Source organism: Myotis daubentonii, chromosome 6, assembly GCF_963259705.1.
Source record: "Myotis daubentonii chromosome 6, mMyoDau2.1, whole genome shotgun sequence".
NCBI classification, from domain to species: Eukaryota; Metazoa; Chordata; class Mammalia; order Chiroptera; family Vespertilionidae; genus Myotis; species Myotis daubentonii.
This window is the reverse complement of record NC_081845.1, coordinates 1,395,930-1,417,192: the sequence shown is the minus strand read 5'-3', so window position 1 is coordinate 1,417,192 and position 21,263 is coordinate 1,395,930. Positions and strand designations below refer to the sequence as shown.

The window sequence follows — 21,263 nt, the reverse complement described above, 5'->3', positions numbered from 1 at the left end:
ACAGCTGCCACGGCCCCACGCTGGACCGGAAACACACCCTTCAGTTTGTTAACATACTAATTCCGTGAGCCCCGGGCCCTACAGGAACTCGGCACGCGTGGCCTTGGCCTCGGACCCGGGCTCCTCCTATTCCGACACCTTCTGAGGCCTGGGCCGGGGCGGCGCTGGGGGACCCAGGAACAGGAAACCCTGGCCCAGCCTTCCCACGGCGGCCGGGGACACGGGCTTTCAGCGAGGGGGTCCCAGTGCTATGGGGTCGCAGGGTGCGCCGCCCCCCACCCGCCCTTCCCTCGGGGCCCCTCGCCCCACAGCGACCCCACCCGCGCGGGCAGGAGCCACCGCCTACACGGGGCCAGGTTTATTCCCAGTTCCCCTCGGGCAGCGGTTTATCCAAGTGCTCTCCCACCACGTCCATGGCCACCGAGCTTCTGGCCTGGCCACCCTGCACCTGAAGAGCAGTCAGACCCACCATCAGGGTGCCACGTGGGCAGGCCCTTCACAAGCAGCCCCCGCGCCCCCCCCCCCCCCCCCCGAGAGCAGGAGGCGCTGCTACCCAAGGGCAGGGCACACGCTTCCGACCAGGGACGCTCCATGAGGCCAAGGATCCGCGCCCTGGACACGGCACGTGCGGCTGAGGCGGCCGGAGCCAGGGCTGGACAGCGGCAGGGACAAGGCAACCCGGACAGAGTCGGCCGGGCTGTCCCTCCAAGCGGCTCCTCCCACTGCTCGGGGACGTTCCCACAGCCCTGGTCACCTGGACACCCGCAGGCCCCCCCACACCCACAGGGGCCCCCACGCCCACAGGGGCGCTACACAGCTGCCTCTATGGACTGGTCACCTGTACCCTCCGGGAAGCAAAGGTTTGGAGCATCAAGTGGCTGCAGTGAGATTAGAATAAGGACCCGCCACGGGGTGGAGAAAGCACCCCAGTGGGCACAGGGGGGTCGGGTCGCTGCGGGGACACCAGGGGGAAGAGTCTTTACAAACACCCTTTGCTCAAACCTCGGTGCAGCTGGTCTTACTTTATGCACCAACTGTGTGCCTGCTCACCTGATGTGCTTGCCCTGGGCCGGGCCTGTCCCTCTACCACAGCGTACACCCTCTATCCTCTCCCGGCAGACGGACGGACAGACGGAAGTGTGCCTTTGGGACAGGTCTCTGCCGCCAGCTAGGACCAGTGGCACAGTCTCCCTGGCCAGCCGCCAGTCTCAGCGGGAAGGGAAGGGCAGGGAAGGGGAGGGGAGGGGAGGGCAGGGAAGGGAAGGGAAGGGAAGGGGAGGGAAGGGAAGGGCAGGGAAGGGGAGGGGAGGGCACGGAAGGGAAGGGAAGGGAAGGGAAGGGAAGGGAAGGGAAGGGGAGGGAAGGGGAGGGCAGAGGAGGCGGGTGAATGACAGCACCAGCGTCTGGTAGAGCCTTTATTGTGCAGAAAGGCTTTCTGCTGATTGTCTTGGCGATGGTGTCAGAACAAAAGCAGAAACAGCTGCAGTTTCGACAACACAAGCATCGCTGCCCAGGCTCACTCCACCCGTCCCCGGCAGACCAGGCACCAGGCAGGCGACCATGACGTCATCTGTGCCCAGGCCCTGACAGCCGGGAGGGAGGGAGGGAGTTCAAGGTGGGCCCGCGTCACAGTCTGTGTGCGAGCCGTCTACGCGGGAAAGGCCATCCCGGACGGAGCAATCCCCTCCCCGTGAACCCGGTGAGTGGGGCCGCCGGCATGTCCTTCATCTGCAGCACATACATGGCCCGGCCGCGCCGACCTGGCCCCGGCGGGCGAGGGCGCCTGTGACCGTGTTTCCTCCCGACCCTGAGGCGCCCGCGTGCCCCGATGAACCGACAGCACGCGTGGCCACAGCGAAGAAGTCGTTGCATCTTTGGAGACCGGGGTGCGCTCACAGGGAAGGCGGCGACGCGGGAGTCCAGGAGGCTATGAGGCAGGCCAGGGCCGAGGTGTCGTACTGGCTGTCGGGCACATCTGGGGCCGCGGCGGCCCCGTCATACAGCGGGGACCCCGAGGAGGAGGAGGCCGGGCCCGGGGGGCCCAGGGCGGCGGGGTGGGGGGCGGGCCCGCGGAAGAACGGGGCCCCCAGCCCGCTGGGCATCGCGGCTGGCTGAGCGCCCGGTGTGCCGGCGCTGCTGCTCATGGACCACAGGCCGGGGTACTGGCTGCAAGGGGAGGACACGCGTCAGGGACCTGGCGCTGGGCCCGGACCATCGGAGACCCCGAGCCGGGCCCAGGCCGGCGCAGGAGGGGCCCCCAAACCCTGCTCCCGAGAACCAGGGACACAGCCTTCCAGCCCGCAGTTCCCATGTTAGACCCACTGGGGCGCGTGTCAGCGTCACGGCTGTCAGCCAGGAGAGCCACCGGGAAGCCGGCCGCAGGGCACTGGCCCATCCGCCCTCGGGGCCCAGACTCCAGGACAGGCACCCAGAACCCCCAGATGGACTGAACCCCATGTCCGAGGATGTGCTTCACGAGGCATCAGTGTGACCCCCCCCACCCAGGGACCTCGGGATGGAGATGACACCCCGAGAACCCGGGCCTGTGGACGCGTCCCTGAGTCCCCCCACCAGGCGCCAGGCCCAGCTGGGCCGCCACCCCTGGGCACTGGGCACAGGAGAGAGGAAGGGCCTGGGGATCAAGCCACAACCGGGGCACGTGCCCGTGACTGTCATCGAACCCAGGACCCTTCAGTCTGCAGGCCGAAGCTCTATCCACTGAGCCACACCAGCCAGGGCTAAAATTGCTTTTTAAAAATGTCTTCTCCACAGAACCCGTCTACGAGCGGAGACTGTGCTGGGAGGGCTGTTCACCAAGCCCATCCGTAGCTCACAGGGACTTGAACTTGCCAACAAGCCTGGGGTCAGGGGTGCCGCGACACCCGGGTCCCAGCGAAGAGGAACGCGGCTCTGAGCTGCCGGGAGGACAGGGCAGTGCCGAGGCCTCAGGGGTCCCCGCGGCCAGCACCCCATTTGTAACCACAGGTCACACACTGACGTGCGGGGGTCTCGGTGACCTCAAGCCCTCGAAAGTTGGCTGGTTTGCAGACAATTCAGTTCTTATCACAGGGGCACCATTTCCTGGGCACATCTGGGGTTCCGGGACAACGCGCTGCATCCCCGTCCACAGACCTGCCCGGAGGGGAGCCCCGCGCCCGGTCCTGTCCCGCCTCTGAAAGGTCTCCTCATTGGGAAACGGACCCGGCTTCTAGCTCTGTCAGCTTTTATTGTAAGAATCCACCGAGGAAACGTAATCCAGGTGCCGACCCGCTGGGCCTCGGAGCCCATCTCCTTCTGCGTAACTTTCCCGTTAATGGGTCGGTCCCCTCCTTCACCGGGACCCGCACGCATGCCAACGGCTTCGGCTCCCCACAGGAAGGCCAGCCGACGCATGTCCTTCATGACTAGCTCCTGCCGAAGAAGATTCTGGAAGCCTACTCTTAGGTCCGAACTGGCGGTTACGGAACAGCCCGGGGCGTAAAGTCCCACGTGAGGAACTCCGTCCGTGGCACCTGCACGGTGCCGGGGAGGACTGACCGCGTGGGCTCCGCACGAGCCACGGAACTGCCTGCTGTGCTGGCGCCTGACCCTGCCTGACACTGACCGTCCACTGCAGCTGAAAAATGTTCAATCCTTTTCTAAAAATGTACCTACGACCCCAGCAGCCCTGTGAGGAGTCCGAGGCGGGGGCTCCTGTGTCCGCTCCTTAAGGAAACGAGGCTGGGGTTCAGCGGCTGTCGGTCCCGGGACACGGCGGAGCCCACACAGGGCCCGCCTCCTCTCGCTGAGGCCCAGCCCCCACGCCCAGCCCCCAGGCCAGAGCAGAACCCTGGCCGCCGCGCGACCTGGGACCCTGCACATCCCGGCGAGTGGTCAGCCTACACGTGAAAACGCCGCCCACAGGTCAAGGGCAGGATAAAGGCCGCGAGTGGACGCGGCACGCAGCCAGGCACAGAGGTCCCGGCTCGGCCGCACCGCTCCCCGCACACACGTTACCTGGCGCCCGCAGGGGGGCCGGAGCCGGCGCTCACGGGCAGCACGCCGGCGTGGGTAGGCACCCCAAGGCCCGGCCAGTTGTCGTGGGGCTGGAGCATGGACACGCAGGCAGGCGAGGAGTCAGAATAGGCTGCGGGGGCAAGAGAGCGTGGCTGTCGGCGGGGTCCTCCAGGAGCGACAGGTGCAGCGCAGTCCCCGGACGCAGCCACCAGCCCCGAGCAGCTGCGCTTCCCTGTGCAATGGCGCCCTCCGCCCTTCCTGCCGCCAAGGCTCCCAAGGCTCCCGGTGCAGGCCAGGCTCTGAGCACGGCTGAGCCAGGCCCCGGAGCTGCTGTGAGCGCAGCCGGGCTCTGCCCGAGGGGCGGCTGTGCCCTGCGCCCCCTGCCTGGTGTGAACGCGCACCCACTACGCACCCCACTGCAGGAGGCTGTGCCTTGTCCTTAGAGCCGCAGCCGCCTGCAGACAACCTCCCCTCCTTCGACTGAGGACTCCTCTTTGAAAGTGAAAACCACACCCCTTTCACCTCCCTGTCCCCAAACAGTTCTTAAGAGCTGAGGGCTGGGGACGCCGTGGCTCTGGGAGGTTTAAAGGGGCCCTTCTGGCCGGGGCCCAGCCTGGGGGGGACTAGCCCCAGCGACCCTCTCCTTCCCCGGGAGCCTGTCCCTGCCCAATGGCGTGGCTGCCTGAGCACGTTCCTCAGCTGCTGCTCCTCTTGGCAGACAGCACGGAGGCGGGAGGCGGTGCGACAGCCAAGGAAAGGGGCCACCTGAGGCCATCGGCCCCGCGGCTGGCGCCCAGAACCACCAGGGCAGGGCCTGGCACAGCGACAGGCTGCAGGGACGGGACCCCACCCTCGGACAAACACGGGGCTCTGAGCAAGCGGGGGCTGCTGTGCCAGCCGACCACCCCCACGCCCCTTGGGGAGGCTGAGGAGACCCCAGGCCTGGGCGCAGGGTGTGGGGCGCGGGGTGGGACACCCGCGCCTTCGGACCCGCTGGTGCAGGGCTCCTGGCCGAGGACGGGAATGGAGGACCCTTCACCGCAGGCCTGGCTTGGGTGTGTTCCTGCGAGTTCTCCTCCTCTGGGCCCTGCTGCTGCCTCCCCAGCCCCCTCATCTCCCCCTCAGCCCCCCAGCGCCCCTCAACCCCCATCAGCCCCCCAGCCCCCCTCCGCAGCGGGCCCTGGACTTACTGGGGGGGCTGTTCCGGTGCGCGTAGGGGCTGGGGTAGGGCGCCGGCCGGTGGCTCCTCAGGGCGGGGTACCGCTCACAGCCGTGCGTGGGGGGCAGCGACAGGGGGCTTCCGAACTGGGGGTGCGGGGCGGCCGGGGGGCACAGCGCGCTGGTGCCGGGGAGGAGCCAACCCCCTGCTGTGAGGAAAGAAAGCTGGTCGCTGGCATTGGCCTCCGTCCCAGAGGACACAGCGCGGGTCCTGTCCTGGGGGCCCGTGAGGGGCTCCCCGGGTCACACCGGGGTCACGCCGCGTGGCCACAGCTCTGCACCGAGGCCCCCGGCCCCCAGGAGCCTGCAGCCCGGCCTCGGCCCCCCAGGCGCCCGGCCCGCAGCCGAGGCCGCGCTGCTGAGCATGAAGCAAACGGACAAGCGGACAAACTCGGGGCCCGACGGGGCGGCAGCGGCGTGTCCCCGCGTCCCCCTCGCCCGGCTGCCTCCACCGCAGTCCTGGGGAGCCCCTGTCCTCGCGGGGCGGTGGGACCCCGTGTTCTGCTTGTTTTGTTTCAGGCTCATTCTCCCGCTGGATCCGTCAATCAAAATTCCGTCCCAGCACCGCCCTCCGCGGCCGGTTTCTCCTCGTCCTGCTGCTTCTACGAAGTCACTGGGCCTTGTCTCCTTAACTCAGAAAAGCCATCTCCAGGGGCGCCTGCTCCGACCCGGCCCCTGACCTGCGGCCGGCCCTTCAGACAACACAGGATGAGGTCCCCATGGCCTCCAGCACGCCCACCCCTGCCGGAGCCGGTCACATGCTCCCTTCACGTGCTCCCTTCTTGTGCTGCCCTCCCAGGAGCCGGTACGTGCCGCCCGGGAGGCCCGAGGCCCTCCAGCAGGTGGTCTTCAGGGAAGGGGCGCAGCCGGAGCGCGTGAGGAGCTGCTCGCTGCTCATCGGCCTCCTGAGGGCCAGCACGGGCTGCCTTCTCTCCCAGCTGCAGCTACTCACCTCCCCCCCGGGCGGGGCCAGACCAGGTGCTCCCCCTCCAGCCGCCATCAGACCTGCCTCCCTCTGCTCGCTCACGGGCTCCCAGGGGAAGCGGGACTTGGAGCCGCCTGGCCCTCAGCAGCGTCTCCCGCAAACCAGCGCCCTAACCTGCCCTCCCGGAGCCGGGCCCCTAAGGAGACACCACGTCTGTTCCCAAGCATCGCTCCTCAGTCGGCCCTGCAGTTCTCAGTCAGGAACAAACTCGAACCGTCCAGAGCGGCTCCCACAGCCGGCTCCCCTCCCCCGCACAGGCTCTAACCACCCCCAGGTCTCAGGGCCGTCCTGCCCGGGGGGCCGCCTGGGGGCCGAGAGGCGGGAACCTCCCCCAGGCCTCCCTGGAAGGTGCTGTGGGGGAGCAGAGGTTCGAGGCCCGGGTCCAGCGGGGCTGGAGAGGCAGCACAGGGCCCTGAGCCTCGCCCAGCCACAGGGGTCTGCCCGCCGCACAGACCCGGCGGCTCCGCCCCCGCTCCCAGCAGAGGGACAAACCGTACATTGGGAGAAGCCGGACTGCTGGCCGTCCCCGGGGTCGTCCATCCCGTCCTTGTGGTCGCTTCTGTCCAAAAAGCGTATTGCAGCGTCAGAGAGGAGAACTCGCGGAAAACAGCGTTCGCAGCTGCGGCCCGTTTCTGCCCAAAGGGGCAGCGACTCGCTCACCTCTCCTTCGCGTCCAGGAAGGCTTTGGCGAAGGGGTTGTATTTAATCTTGAGAGCTGTGATCTGAAAAACAAGGAGCCGCATGTCCTTGTGTATTGGTGACAGCCGGAGGTTTAGCGGCACTAAGAATCGGGGAGGCCCCCGCGTCCCATGTAAATATCCAAATATGACCCCACTCCTCTCCGGGTAGTTTTCTAGGTGGGTCCGCGTGGCTGGGGAGTGGCACCATTTCATACAGAATAGCACGGTGGCCCGGCCGGCCTGGCTCAGCGGTTGAGCATCGACCTGTGAACCAGGAGGTCATGGTCGACTCCCCATCAGGACACAGGCCTGGGTTGTGGGCTCGATCCCCAGTGGGGGGTGTGCAGGAGGCAGCCGATCCATCATGGATGTTTTTCTCTCCCTCTCCCTTCCTCTCTGAAATCAGTGCAAATATACTAAAAACAAAAACAGAATAGCACGTTTGTGGAAAGTTCTTACTGGCCCATTTTCTAAGTGGAATTCACAAGACACTGGGCCTCCTGCTGACAACATTCTGTGCATCAACCAACACGCGGGGGCTCGAACCCTAGCCGCTCGGGAAACAGCGACCTGCTCGCTCCAGCGGCGGGCCACACCCACAGCTCCGCCGCGGCCTGGACGCGGGCACTAGCGGCGCCTGTCTCTGGGCAGCACCCGGGCCCAGGCGTGTGGAAGAAAGCCTCAGGCTTTTACCGAAGTGTCGGACACGTCCTTGCCTGTGGAGGTTCGTAGATGCCTCTAGTTCAGACACTGCTACAGAGCCACAGGCGGCAATGCTCGCACGGGGACTTAGGGAAACTCTTCTCCCCTCTGCCCGGTTTTGTGGGAAATCGTTTGAAAAGCGAGAAAGCCGAGTGTCACAGGACCTCACTCGTGTGGAATCTAATGAACGAAAGGAACTGACGACAAAGCAAGACCCGAAGCGGGGAGGCCTGGAGCCGGCGGGCACGTCTCCATGTGGGCTGGGGGACGGGAAGAGAGGAACCGAAGGGCTTCCACAAACTCACTGCACAGCCCCTGGGCACGGGCAATGGGGGGTGAAGACCGGGGGGTCGGGGGCATGGCAGTGTCTGTGAGACTATCAACCATGAAAGTATGTTTTAAAAATAAAAATAAAAAGTCATTTGGTGACAAACACACTTATTTGTGAAGGCGCCAGTGTTTGGTCTGAGAGCACTGATCGCACTGGCCGCCCCTCCCGGGACTCTGCCTGGAGCGGGCCCACCCCCACCCCCTCAGCCCTCACCTCCTCGTTCTGGTAGGCCGTCACCGCGATGAACTGCGTCTCGGGGAAGCAGTGGCTGGTGATCATACGTTGGGGGCCGCCCACCCTCACAATGTGGATCCGAGGCTCATACTTATGCAAGGAGTTCAGCATGATCTGGGGGGACGCAAACACGGTGTGGAGACATGTCCCAGTTGGGGTCCCAGACACCCGCTGCCCTGCCGTGGAGAAGGCACCCCATGCCGACCCCCCAACCTCCCGTGGCTCCCAGCGCCGACTCCCTGCTCCTGGGGGGTTCCCCTCAGGCGCCCCCTGCCCCAAGGAGGAAGGAGTGCCAGGGGCTACACGGCATCAAAGACCACGGGGCTGGGTGACATCTGGGACCTGGGGGAGTCCCAGCCCAAGGCCTCCCACGGCCACAGGCAACGCCGCCGCCCAGCTGGTCTGGCCCTCACGGCCGCAGGGGCAGCCCCAGGTCCAGCCGTTGCAAGGACGCATTTTCGGGTTTGCTCGGATTCCCCGCGAGGACTGCGGTGCCTCTCACCTCTGAAGTGGACGCCCACTGCCGGGGAGGTGTTTGCTCTGCCCCCAGGGAAGTGGGGCGCTACATGCCCAGCCCCCCACCTGAGACCTGCCCGACTGGGCCAGGTTAGGCTGCGCCCCTCCTCGTCCCCCAGGTGGTGCTGTGACCCCCATAGGGTCACTGCAGGCAACACTGAGGGCTTCACTGAGGGGGTCAGGGTTAGGGTTAGGGTTAGGGGGCTGCAGGTCTCCAGGGCGAAGGCACCTCCCCGCAAGCAGGACCCTTCAGGGGCTCCAGGCGCCTCTCCGCTCCAGGCCCCCTTCGCACCCCGCGCCTGGCGCACCCACCTGGCCGCCGCCGTTGAGCTTGTTGGTGAGCTTGACCTTGCTGAAGGACACGGGCGCCTTCATCCAGTGCGCCCCGAAGTTGGGCGAGTCGGGGTGGATGTAGACACAGCTGGGCGCCTGTGGCTCGGGCTTGCCGCCCGGCACCCACTCCCCGTTCACGTACTTCCAGCGGTGGCCGTCGGCTGCCACGAAGTCCAGCAGGAAGGAGTACATGGCGTTGGGGTCCAGGCCGGACACGTTCACCTTTAGCACCGGGAACATGCGCCTGGAACGGCAGGGGCGCAGCGGAAGGAGCGTGGGCCGCCCGTGGGCCACAGGCGGAGAACTGGGGGCGGGCACTGACATTGCTGGGCGAAAAGGAGCCCCATTGGGACCGTCCAGCCTCCCAGGGCCCCCCGCCCACGGCTCGGCCTCCACCCTCCCCAGCCTCGGGAGGCGGAGGTCCCGGCCCAGCCGTCTGGGCAGGAGTGGGCAGCGCAGCTGGTGGCCCAGGACTCCGCCGAGGAGCCCTCCTCCCCAGCCTCCCGTGAATAAAGACCCGGAGACGTGGCTCGTGGCCCGGGTCTGCTCCCAGCTCAGAAGTGAGCAGAAAGGCCGCCACGGCACCTTTTTAGTTGGATAGTAAGAAACTTTCCGGCCGCTGCTGCCCGGGCGGCGGCGCAGGCCTGGCCGAGCCCACCCACCTGCCGTTCTTGGTCACGATCATCTCGTTGGTGAGCTCCTTGAAGCGCAGCCACAGCTCGCTCTCCTCCAGGCCCACGCGCAGCTCGCGCTCCGTGGGGTCGCCCTTCTCGCTGCCGGCCTGCAGCTCGCTCTCCACGGCGCTCAGCAGGTGGTCCACGCGGTGCTGCAGGCCCTTCCCCGCGCCCTCGGCGCCCGGGGAGCTCATCCTCCCGCCCGCCCCCCGCCGCCCCCCGCGCCCGACTCGCTACCCCACAGCCACCTTCTCCCCACTTGGCGCCGCTCCTCCGAGAAGAGGGGCCCTCGGCCCAGACCCGCGAGGGCGCGCGGGTCCCAGCACCGGGTGACCCGGGGGAGGGAGCGGACGGTGCTGGGGGCGGGGCGGGGGGTCCACTTGAACTCCTCGCGGAGCCTAGAGCTGGGCTCTGGGGGGAGAGGTCGGTCCGAATCCATAAATAGCCGCGGCGGCCGGAGGGGGCGGCGGCGGATTGGGCCGCGCGCCCTTTCAAGTGCGGGGGCCGCTGCCCATTGGCCGCGCGCGGCCACATCAGACCCGCCCGGAGGCCGGCCAGGGGCCCCGCGCGCGCGTTTCCAGGAAGCCGAGGTCCATCCCCGCCCGGCCCGACCCCACACCCCCGCCCCCTCCCAAATGTTTGCGCCTCCATCAAAGGAGGTCCGGGAGGCGGGAGGGGCCGGAGGCCGGACTCGCCCCTGTCCCGCGGCCCGGGGCTGCGGCCGCCCACGACGCTCCCCGCCTCCCGCGCGGGCCTCCTGCTCTCCCCGCGCATCCGGACCCCGCAGGTGCGCTGGGCGGGAGCGCACCACGGAGCCCACCTGCGCCGGGGCCGAAGCGCGCCAGGCCTGTCTCCATGCCCCGAAGGCCCAGCCCTCCACGGAGCCGCCTCTGGTCCCACACGCCCCTCCCACGGCGCTTCAGGCGGCTCCACGAACACCTATGACCGTGGCTCGCCACCCGGTACCCGCGTTCCTCGGCCCTCACCTGCCTGGAAGGGAGGCCCCAGGCCCGAGTCGGCCCGGGCCGGTCCGCGCCCAGAGCGGGAAATGGACGCACATCAACCGAAGGAGCCTTTTTGGAAGTGTGCTCGCTCCCCCCTAAAAGCAGGACTCGGGGAGAGGGCTGCGCACGCACTGCGTGGGACCCGACTTTCCGGCTTCTGTTCTGCCCTTTGCTTTGGGGAAGGGGGGAGGGGGCGGGCCCGGTGCTCCCGGGAGGGCGAGCAGGGCTGGGGTGGGCCTCCCCGCCCGCGGCCTCGGCCTCCACCTCCGCCTCAGCGCCGGGTTTATTGCCTTTTGGTGAGAACCTCCGCGAGGAGAGCGAGGAAGGTGACAATGGGCAGGAAACAGCTCAGTGAGGTCTTTACACCACTTTCCTCCCGGCCGGGAGCCTCCGAGGGGCCAGAGGAGAAGCTGGGAGCAGAGCGCTGCCTCTGCGCACCGCTCCAAGCGGCGTGCGGTTCCCGCCTCAGTTCCCAGCCTTCGCGCGCCCGCCACCCCCGCGCCTTCCGCGAAAAGCCAGTGCGTTGGGTGGGGCACCCCACGCAGAACAGCCCGCGCCCGGGAAGGGGGCTCTGCGGGCAGGACTGGAACCCGCACCCGCGTGACCCTCCCCCGCCGGCTCCGCCCACGCGCTCCAGGCCCGAATCGCCGGCCCCCCTGAGCTCCTCGCACCCGGGCTGTGGGGCTTGTGCGTGAGTCTCTCCCCAGGGGATACGCGGCTGAAGGGTCACCTCCGCGGTGCGCCCCGCCGAGCCCCGCACCTGGGTGAGAAGGGGGCGTCCCAGGCGAGGGGATCCCCAGGCAACGAGGGCCTCCAAGGCCCAGGGCTGGCGCGAAGCTCCTGACGCTCCGACCCCCAGGCGCGCGCTCTGGGCGCTGAGATTCGGGTCGGTTCCCCGCGCCCCCAGGAGCCCGCGAGCGCTGCAGGTCCCAGACCGCTCCCCGTGGGCCTCGCTTCAGTTTGGCTCCACTCGCAGGAGGGGACTCGGCCAAGGGAACAGCAGCCCTGGGCAGGGGCGGTTCCGTTTCTAACGCGCGGGACGGACAGTTGCGCAAGGCCCAGGTTCTCCGCGGGGGTCCCAGGCCTCACTGCGAGGGCTGAGCGGGGCTGGAAGCGGCTCGGCCTCCACCCCTAACTGCTTCCCTCCCCTCTGGGCCTGCTCCCTGGAGCTCCGTCTCCACTCTGGCCTTTCAGGGCAGGCCCAGTGCGTGGCTGTTAACAGCGGAGCTTCCTGGCCCTGGGTCGGGGAGCGGGGGATGGTGGGGGCGGGGTGCTGCGGCTGTTTCCCCCGAGGTGTCCCCCCCCTCCCCCCGGGGAAGCCCAGCCATCAGGGAAAAGAAAGAGGCCTTAGTTTGGGCATTGAGATGCCACTGGTCCCCCCCAAAATAGGGGGATTTCCCCCAAATAGGGAGCACTTTACAAGAAACCACACACACCCTCAATCCCCAGAGAGCCGGGCCTAACGGTGCAGGGACAGGCTCAACGGGGAGGGGCACCGCTCTCAGCTCCTCTCCCGGAAGAAAAACATACATTTCTTTTCTGATATGATCTGTGCCTGACCTAGAACATTATGTGTGTGTGTGTGTGTGTGTGTGTGTGTGTGTGTGTGAAAATAAAAACCTAAGCACCGCCCACTGTTCATTGCTCTGTGTTCTCACCCTTTTCATTTTGTTCCTCCCTTATTCTCCTTTTTTATTTTTTATTTTTGTTGATGTCAGAGAGGAAGGGAGAGGGAGAGAGAGAGAGAAGCATCCATGATGAGAGAGAATCATGGATCGGCTGCCTCCTGCACACCCCACACTGGGGATCGAGCCCGCAACCCGGGCCTGTGCCCTGACCTCCTGGTTCACAGGTCCACGCTCAGCCACTGAGCACGCTGGTGGGCGAGCCTTCTCCCACGCTGCTCAGCAGACTTAAAACAGCCCTGGCGAGTCCTGAACTTCACAGACATGAAGGGTCCTAAACAGCAATCATTCCAGGCACCAGTTGGTTTACTGGTCGCTCCCACGGAAAGAGACCCAATGAAGTTTATGGTTTTTAAAGTCGCACCATATAATCCTTTAGACTCCGTGGCACTGAGCATGTTTAACAGCCCATGGGGTTGTTGGGGCATCTCTGGTTTGTGGAAAAGAATGAAGACTTGGTTTTTTTGGGGGGGGGGTTTAGTCTTTTTCTCAGGAAACTCCGTAGTGGCTGATCCACCCATTGTAGCCACAGGCCATGGCGGGAGCGTGGGACAGCTGCCCCTGAGTGCGGGCGGGGAGGTGTGGCCTTTGCAGGCTGGAGCTCCATGACCAACGGCGAAGGAAGCACTTCAAGATCAAGCCCACCTCGCTGCCGTGTGGCTGGGGCTGGGGCCGTGGCCGTGGGATCCAGCGGCTTCGTCACACAGGACAGGGCATGGTTCCGCGATGGGCGTCCACACATTAAAAACAAACACACCTGCTGACAGGCCGAGGGTCTGAATGATGGGGGTTGTGACGTTTCTCCCGGAAACTCGGGCCATGGCGCCTTTGAAGTTCAAGGCTGCAGAGGAGCCATCCGGGTCCCTGACGTGCTGGGCTGTGGTGTCTGGGTGCCCAGTGGGCAGCGCAGGTTTCTTCCTGTGCAGTCGGGTCTCTGTCTGGAGTCCTGGGAGCAGGGAGTGCTGTCCGTCAGGGTCTCCTGTGTGTGACTGTGACCGCCCAGCCGCCCCATCTCCCAGGAAGGCAGTGTGCGGTGCGTTTATGCACCCGATTCTAGAGCCACGATGAGAAAGCAACTACAGAGAGTTGACTTTTTTCTTTAATACGTTTATATTGATTTTTAGAGAGAGGGGATAGATAGAAACATCTATGAGAGAGAACATCACTGATTGATCGGCTGCCTCCTGCACGCCCCCCACCGGGGATCAAGCCCACAACCTGGGCATATGCCTTGATCGGGAATCAAACCAGCAACCTCTTGGTTCATAGGTTGATGCTCAACCGCTGAGCCACACGCGCTGGGCAAGAGTCGACTGCTGATGACAGTGGAGACTGGACGGACAAATGCCTGCTTCTGAAGAGCAGTGGGAAGGACGCTGAACAGGAGGCCCAGCGCAGGACATTTCCCATGAGGCACATGCTGAGTGTGGGTGTAGGAGGAAGGAGGGGTGGGCAGAGGTCAGCAGGCAGGTGTGGGCGCTGCACTGGGCAGGCTCCGCGAAGGATGGGATGCCAGTGTCTTCGAGAACTAACGGGGGAAAGAGAGAGGACGGACGGGAAGAAGGCTGGGAAAGGCCTTCAGGGTCCTGAGAACCCGCCGGGCCCGTGGGCTTCCTGTGGAAATCCTGCGCCCACGCAGACCGACAAACCCGCAGAGGACAGTCAGAGCGGGATCACACGGGGCTGGTGGGGCGCTGATGGCAGCGACAAGGGGCGCAAAGGCAGGCCCAGCAGAAACCTGCCCAGGGCTTAGCGGGAGGAGGGACCAGGAGAGTGAGAGACAAGCCCCAGGGCTGGGCTTGGCATCGGCCGGGAGGCAGGGAGGGAGGGGCTAAGAGCCCACCTAACAAGCACCAGACGGACAGGAAAAATGAGACAAAGGGAGGGTTTGGCATGTCCGTGAGAAAAGGTTCCCATCAGCCATTCCACCGCCTTTTCCAGCTGAGAGGAAGCCCCTGAGGAGGAGCCCATTGGGAGTGAGGTCCACACACTCTGCAGCCTGAACCACGGCTGCCAGGGACTGCAGGGCGCCGCAGCCTGCACCCCAGACACAGGAGGGCCAGGACACAGGAGGGCATAGGGCACAGGCGCACAGGAGGGCCAGGACACAGGAGGACATAGGGCACAGGAGGGCACAGGACACAGGAGGGCCTGGGGCACAAGAGGGCACAGGACACAGGAGGGCCAGGACACAGGAGGACATAGGGCACAGGAGGGCACAGGACACAGGAGGGCCAGGACACAGGAGGGCATAGGGCACAGGAGGGCACAGGACACAGGAGGGCCTGGGGCACAAGAGGGCACAGGACACAGGAGGGCACAGGACACAGGAGGGCATAGGGCACAGGAGGGCACAGGACACAGGAGGGCCTGGGGCACAGGAGGGCACAGGGCACAGGCGCACAGGAGGGCCAGGACACAGGAGGGCCCGGGGCACAGGAGGGCCCAGGACACAGGAGGGCCCGGGGCACAGGAGGGCGGGAGATGCAGGAGCTGTCCCAGTCTTTGATCTGCAGGCAGCGGCCCACCTTGCCCTCCAGCCCTCAGCAGCCTGCAGGCGGGGCCTCCCTCTGACCTGGGCAGCCACAGCTCCCAGAGGGCGTGGGCCCTGGCATTCTGATTCACCTTCCTGTACATTCACTTGTTTCCACTGGATGCGGAGAATCACGGTGCAGGGAGACAGACCTATTTCCTCTCCCGCCCGCACTCCCACCACCATTCATACAGGGAGACGGCGTGCCCTGCACGCGTGTGTGTTTGGGGTGAGGGGGGGGGGCGGTTGGCTTACCGAGTTCTGAACCCTGGGGAAGAGGTGAGCATATAAAGGTGACGGTACAATAGGAGCTGGACAAGGAGAGTCCTCCCAGCAGCTCGCCGTCCAGTCGGCAGTGCTGGGCCAGAGGTCAACGAAAGCCAGGTGGTGCCTAAGCCTCCAACAGGGTCCCAGCCAGCTCCCGGGGCCCTCTCACCCCAAGTGCAGCGGTGTGTCTTTGGTGTGTCCGGGCGGGCTCTGCGGCGTGTCCCGGGCGGGCTCTGTGGCGTGTTTGGGTGGGCTCTGTGGCGTGTCCCGGGCGGGCTCTGTGGCGTGTCCCAGGCGGGATCTGCGGTGCCCCGGCAGGCTCTGTTCCGGGGTCTGTGATAAGTCGGTCAGTGAGCTCCAGTGGCTTTCTTGAATTTCACTTGCAAACGTGTGGCTGTGTCCACGTACATACTAACCCTATTCCCACCACCTCTCCTGATCAGATGAACCCACGAGGCCTTATATCTCAAACTGAACCTTTTGGCCACTGGGGAATCGTGGCAGTTCTCAAATTTTTGGAAATAAAGTGCATACACGTTAGATGAGCGTCTCATGTTCAATCACCCTGCTTTGGGGAATGTTTTGAAGCCACAGGTATTGGCTAAATGAAACAGCACCTGCTTCTAGCAACACAGACAAATCTTCACCAAAACCAGTTCTCAGAGGAATAGAAGCAAATCACGCTGAACAAGGGGGTGTGTGCGTGCGTGCATGTGTGTGTGTGTGCCTGTGCGTGCATGTGTGTGCGTGTGTGCCTGTGCGTGTATGTGTGTGCATGTGTGTGCGGGAAAACCATAATCGCAACTTGCATGAAAAGCCAAGCGAACAAGGGCTCGTGTGTGCGTGCTGGGTGCGTTGGCTTGAGGTTAGTGTCTAACAAACGCCTATAACCCAGCGGCATCTGACGGCGCCCAGGAAGCAGGCCAGAGGGCAGAGGCCAGACGAACCTGTGTCTTCAGTGATGGGGCTCCCCCGGCCCCCGGAGCCCAGAGGAACGGCCGTGACATTTCTGAACGGGCAGGAAGGGGAGCAGCCGCACGGGGAGGCACTCCGCCTGCTCCCGGCCACGCGGGCGGGGCGTGTGCGGCCTCCCCGCTCTCCCAGCCCACCCGCCGCTGCGGAGCTGCTTTTACGGTGAGCCTTTCTCCAAACCAACACCGACCTCTGTCCTCTGGTCACCGGTCCCAGACCCAGAATTTCCACAGCTCAGCATGGACATAGCTCAGCATTGTCACCCTTCGCGTTAATGGCGACACCGCTTCCAGGCAGCCCTCCCACGGGTCAGGACCGTCCTGGGCATTCCCGGCCAGCTCCCCGCTGGCCCCTCGCCCCGCCCCCCAGACCTAAGACAGAGCCTCACTGTGCGGCTCCCAGACTAGGACGGCAGGGCCCGACCTCCAGCCCGGCCCTGGGGCCCACATCTGGCCGGGCCCTCCTCTCCACGGTCTCCGCAGGGTAGCAGCAAACTGAGAAAAGCAAACAGCGAGCTGTCAGGCCGGCACCCCCGCACGCGCTGCTGGGAGGCCTCAGTGCGGCCGGCCTCGTTGGGCGCCTTGGGCTCCTGTCATCCTGAGAAACGCCTGTGGCCGCGGAGAAGAGAGCATCGCAGACCCGCCTGCGGGCCCCACCGTGGACGCGCTGCGTGGGTTTTGCAGGAAGCATACGGGATCCGCCCATTACAGCCGCCCGGGAAGGCACGTTTCCTTCTGCTCCTTTCGAGCACCCAACAGCCAGCTCACTCACAGGGCATCACCGAGAGCTGGGCTGCGGTGCCCGGGAGAGGGTGCCTCCTGACCGGGTGCCGTCCACCCTGCCGGCCGCTGCGGGCTCTCCAGCCTGACTCTGACCGGCCGTCCTGGCGAGATGGCGGACGGACTCAGGCCGTGAGATGGCGACGGACTCAGAGGCCATGGGAAGGGGGAGGGACAGGCGCCCACGGAGAAGCTGCGTGGGACCTGGAACACAGGCCACAAGTACTGCTGCCCCCTCTCTCCACAGCTGTCAGCGGCTGCCTCCTGCAGGCGGGCTGCCGGGGACGGGGGACAGAGGCAGGGAGACTGTGTCTTGTGCAGGATTCCCTGCAGCCCCCTCAGGCCCAGGGGCCAGGGACCTGGGTCACCTTTGGGTGAAATTATGGGCCCTCCAGTGACAGCACAAGGATGTCCCCTCCACCTGACACCTGAGTGGTGCTGGCGGACCCCACACAGCTCTGGGAGGATGTGGGGTAATGGCTGGCGCTGGTTTGTTTGGGGGACACAGAATCTAGAGCCAACAAAGCAACACCATGTCACATCCACCCAGGGGACTTCATCCTTCCATTCCCGTCGCTTCTCCTGGTGCGGCCAGAGCAGCTGAAGCGAGGCCCGGTGAGCCCCGGGGGAGCCCCAACGCGGTCCAGGGGAGCCCCAGCACGGCCCGGGGGGCTCGGAGAGGGGTGAGGGGACAAGGGAGGGCAGTGGCCCCCGCACAGGCGCCTGTCCCGCTGGATGAGACAGGTGCCGAGAGCCCAGCCGCCGTTTGTCTCCGTCCACGTGAAACTGCAAACAGCCAACACCACGGCAGAAACAAACAGGCTTTATTAGCTCCCCCAGCAGCTGCTTGACAAATTGCTCTTCCAGGAAAAGCGCTGGGGGCTGCGGAGGACACACAGCCGTCAGGGAGCTCAAGCCTGAGGAATGCACTCCAGGGAGGGCCCTTTCCGCCCGCGTGGCAGGACCGGTGACGGCCGTAAATCCAGGGGGGCTTCCCGCAGGAGGAGGTGAGCTCCTGGGCAAACCCAGCTCAGCGGAGAGAAGCCTCCAGCCCTCGAGATGGGCATGGAGTGGGGAGAGGAGGCAGCAAACACCTGTATTTCCACCAGAAACACCGACCAAACGCACTTGCTGTGCACGGACGCCCGCTGAGGGTCCCCTGACCGCCGAGCAGTTCACAGGTCCCAGCCTGGCGTGGGGCCCAGCAGCATCCGCCTCTGCCTGCCCCCGGCCAGCCACCTCCCGCCATGTTGCCAGTTCCCCACCTCTGCGGACAGGGAGACCCGGACAGGGAGACCAGGCAGGCTTGGCGCAGCTCCGAGCTCTGTGCTGGGAAAGCCGGGCTGTGGCTGCCCCCCCTTCACGCACCCTCATTCTGAGGGAGCCTTGCTCCAGGGGCTCCAAGGAAAGGCCAGGTTCCCCCAGTCCTCCCGCCACCCTGCATCCTTGGGGAGCTGTCACCTGACCTGGGGCCAGTGATCCAAGTTCAAGTTCCCACCACTCAGGGCAGGACCTGGGCCAGGGTCTGGGCTTGACTACCTGTGAACACAGGGTACCTGTTCAGTCGTAGGGGACAAGGGACCCCATACCTACCTCCCTGCACAGGGATGGGGATCCCTACCTACTTCCCCCCACAGGGATGGGGGACCCCTACCTACTTCCCCCCACAGGGATGGGGGACCCCTACCTACCTCCCTGCTGTCGGAGGGAAGGAGCCCACAGCCATCTGGGCCCCAGCTGGCATCGAGAGCAGTTTCTTTGAAGTCACGTTTCTTGCTAAATCGCTTTTACTCCTTAAAATCTGCGTGCTTGTGTCAGTTTCGAGATGACGGATTTCCGCCCATGTCTTCAGGGGTAACCCATGCTAGGAGATGCACGTGGTCCCCCTGGGGGCCCCTCTCCCACAGGACGGGGTGGGGTCAGGCCTCTCCTTAGAAGCCAAGCTCTTTCTCCGGGTCCAGGTTTGGCCTCCTCGACCCCTTAAGGCAGGACCCATCCCCGCATCTCAGCCACGGACGGAGCAGCGGGTGGGGGGAGACCAGGAGAAGAGTGTCGGGGGAAGCAGCCAGCAGCCCCCCAAATAATCCGTGGGTCCAAGAGGAGGCTCGAGGACATTAAAGACATACTGAAGGGAGTTAAAATGAAAACACACGTAGCGAACTCTGCGAGCTGTGGCTGGAGGGAGCCGAGAAGGAAGCCGGTAACAGCGTGAAGAGATGTGAACGTGCCCGGCGGCGTGGCTCCGTGGCTCCGTGGTTGAGCGCCGACTACGAGCAGGGGCCACGGTCCGATTCCCGGTCAGGGCAATAACCCCAAAGGAAGAGAAGGGAGAGAACAATGAAGATAAGAACATAACTCGGTGAAATTAAAAATAGAAAAACAGCATCCGCGAAACCAAGGCAGCTCTTTGGGAAAAACTCAGTAAAAACCTATAAGCCTCTAGCAAGACCGACAAACAAGACAGACAGCCAGGAATCGCTGCGTCGGGAACGAAACAAGACCACAGACTCTGCCGCCGGCAGCAGCGCAGGAAGGGGGTGCGCATTCCCACTCACAACGCTGACAATGCAGAGCAAACGGAGCCGCCTCAAAGCCCACCCACCACCAACCAGCCGAGATGAGGAGAGGGGCCTTACGACATGGGGAGTCTTAGAACCACCCAGGACACTGAACTTGGACACTTCCAGACCCAGGTGGTTTCGCAAGAGAATTTTATCTAACATTTACGGGAGAATGAACACGACATTTCACACAACCTCGCCCAGGGAACCGACGAGGAGGGAACGCCGCCCTGCTCCTGTCATGAAGCTGGTGTTACCCTGGTACCAAGAGCAGAGAAAGACAGCACATTCCCCCCAAAAACGCAGACACAGAAGTTCCCAACAACATGTGAGCAAATCGAGTCTAGCAAGACGCCACAGACAAGTCGAATTTCCAGAGGTGCAAGGCTGGCTCAATCTTCAAAATCAGTCCATGTGCACCGCCCTAGTAACAGGCCAGAGAAGCGCAGAAAAAGGAATTCTGCTTGCCCGGCCGGTGTGGCTCAGTGCTTGAATGTTGGCCCATGAACCAGGAGGTCACGGTTCGATTCCCAGTCAGGGCACATGCCCGGGTTGCGGGCTTGTTCCCTAGTAGGGGCCGTGCAGGAAGCAGCTGGTCGATGTTTCTCTCTCACCTATGTTTCTCTCTATCCCTCTCCCTTCCTCTGTCTCTAAAAATCAATGAAAATATTTTTTAAATAGACTTTAAAAAAAGGAAAAGGGCTTTGGCCAAGTGCTATCCCCCATCGTGTCCCGTCAGTCCTTCTGCAAGCGGGGACGGCGGGCAGCTTCCTCCAGTCCATTAAAGAGCACCCACCGTGGACACAGAGCCCGCCGCTGGCATCACGCTCAGCGGCTGAAGCCAGGATGCTTCCCCTTTAAGACAGGGAACGAGGCAGCGGTGTGCGCTCCCACCCGCTAACTCGCCCCCCCCCGAACTGGACGGCCTCGTGCAATAAAAGAAAGAGGGTGTACGAGCCATGGCGACTGGAAGGAAAGGAGTAACACCGACTTCACTGCAGACGCCTTGGGTGTCTGTGTAGGAAATCTGAAGCAGCCTGCGGAAAAAATCTAAATACAGACCTCAGGCTTTTCCATGAAATAATCAACTCAAAACGGATCACAGCCCTAAATGGGAATGAAAACGATAAACTTCTACGAAGATAACGCAGGAGAAGACCTAGGTGCCCCGGTCTGGCCATGAGAGTCTAAGATGCTACACAAACAGCAGCCCAACCCAAGAAGGACAGAGAAGGGTAACTTGAACAGCGTCGTTAAAAGGTACCCGCGTCTGCTCTGTGACAGACACCGATGACGGACTAAAGCGACAAGCCGCAGGCGGGAGAAAACACAGGCGTCCCCAAACCTGTCTGCACTCACTGTGACTAGTCGTAAGGCAGTGTTTACTAAATGCATTTCATTCTCAAAATCGAGCTGTCACAGTGTGTATACATATTTGGGGACACCCTGTATTTGCAAAAACATATCTGAGGACTTGTACTGAAAATATGCAAAGACTCTTTAAAAATCAACAATAAGAAAACAATACAATTAAAAATGGGCTGCCCTGACCCGTGTGGCCCAGCGGTCACAGGTTCGATTCCCGGTCAGGGAATGCAGGCTCAATCCCCAGCAGGGCGTGTGTAGAGGCAGCCGATCCATGATTCTCTCTCATGGATGTTTCTCTCTCCCTCTCCCTCTCTCTCTGAAAATCAATTAAAAAATATATAAAACAAAATGGGCCGAAGACCTTAACAGACACCTCCCCAAAGAAGATATACAGGTGACAAATAAGCATATGTCGTCTGGGAAAT

The 21,263-nt window shown here is 64.0% G+C and overlaps 1 protein-coding gene across 2 annotated transcripts; it reads right to left on the bottom strand.

Annotated features, from left to right (window-relative positions):
* Positions 1-1,409: 1,409 nt before the first annotated feature.
* Positions 1,410-9,867, bottom strand: TBXT (T-box transcription factor T). 2 transcript variants are annotated; one of them, XM_059699872.1, is made up of 8 exons: positions 9,658-9,867; positions 8,975-9,239; positions 8,126-8,260; positions 6,860-6,921; positions 6,697-6,758; positions 5,187-5,363; positions 3,997-4,126; positions 1,410-2,166 (listed from the first exon to the last, which is right to left on the bottom strand). In XM_059699872.1, the coding sequence occupies exons 1-8, from the start codon at positions 9,861-9,863 to the stop codon at positions 1,893-1,895; spliced, it is 1,311 nt and encodes a 436-aa protein (XP_059555855.1). In that variant the 5' UTR covers positions 9,864-9,867; the 3' UTR covers positions 1,410-1,892. The 2 variants fall into 2 exon arrangements, with proteins under 2 accessions (XP_059555855.1, XP_059555856.1); XM_059699873.1 differs by having other exon boundaries at positions 5,187-5,360.
* Between the last annotated feature and the right edge of the window lie 11,396 nt (positions 9,868-21,263).

Coding starts and splice junctions, on each gene's coding strand:
- TBXT (XM_059699872.1), bottom strand. CDS start 9,863: ATGAGCTCCCCGGGCGCCGAGGGCGCGGGGAAGGGCCTGCAGCACCGC. Junction 5,364..6,696: donor GCAGTCCGGCTTCTCCCAAT/GTACGGTTTGTC, acceptor CTTTCCTCACAG/CAGGGGGTTGGCTCCTCCCC. Junction 4,127..5,186: donor GCACCGGAACAGCCCCCCCA/GTAAGTCCAGGG, acceptor TTGCCCCCGCAG/CCTATTCTGACTCCTCGCCT.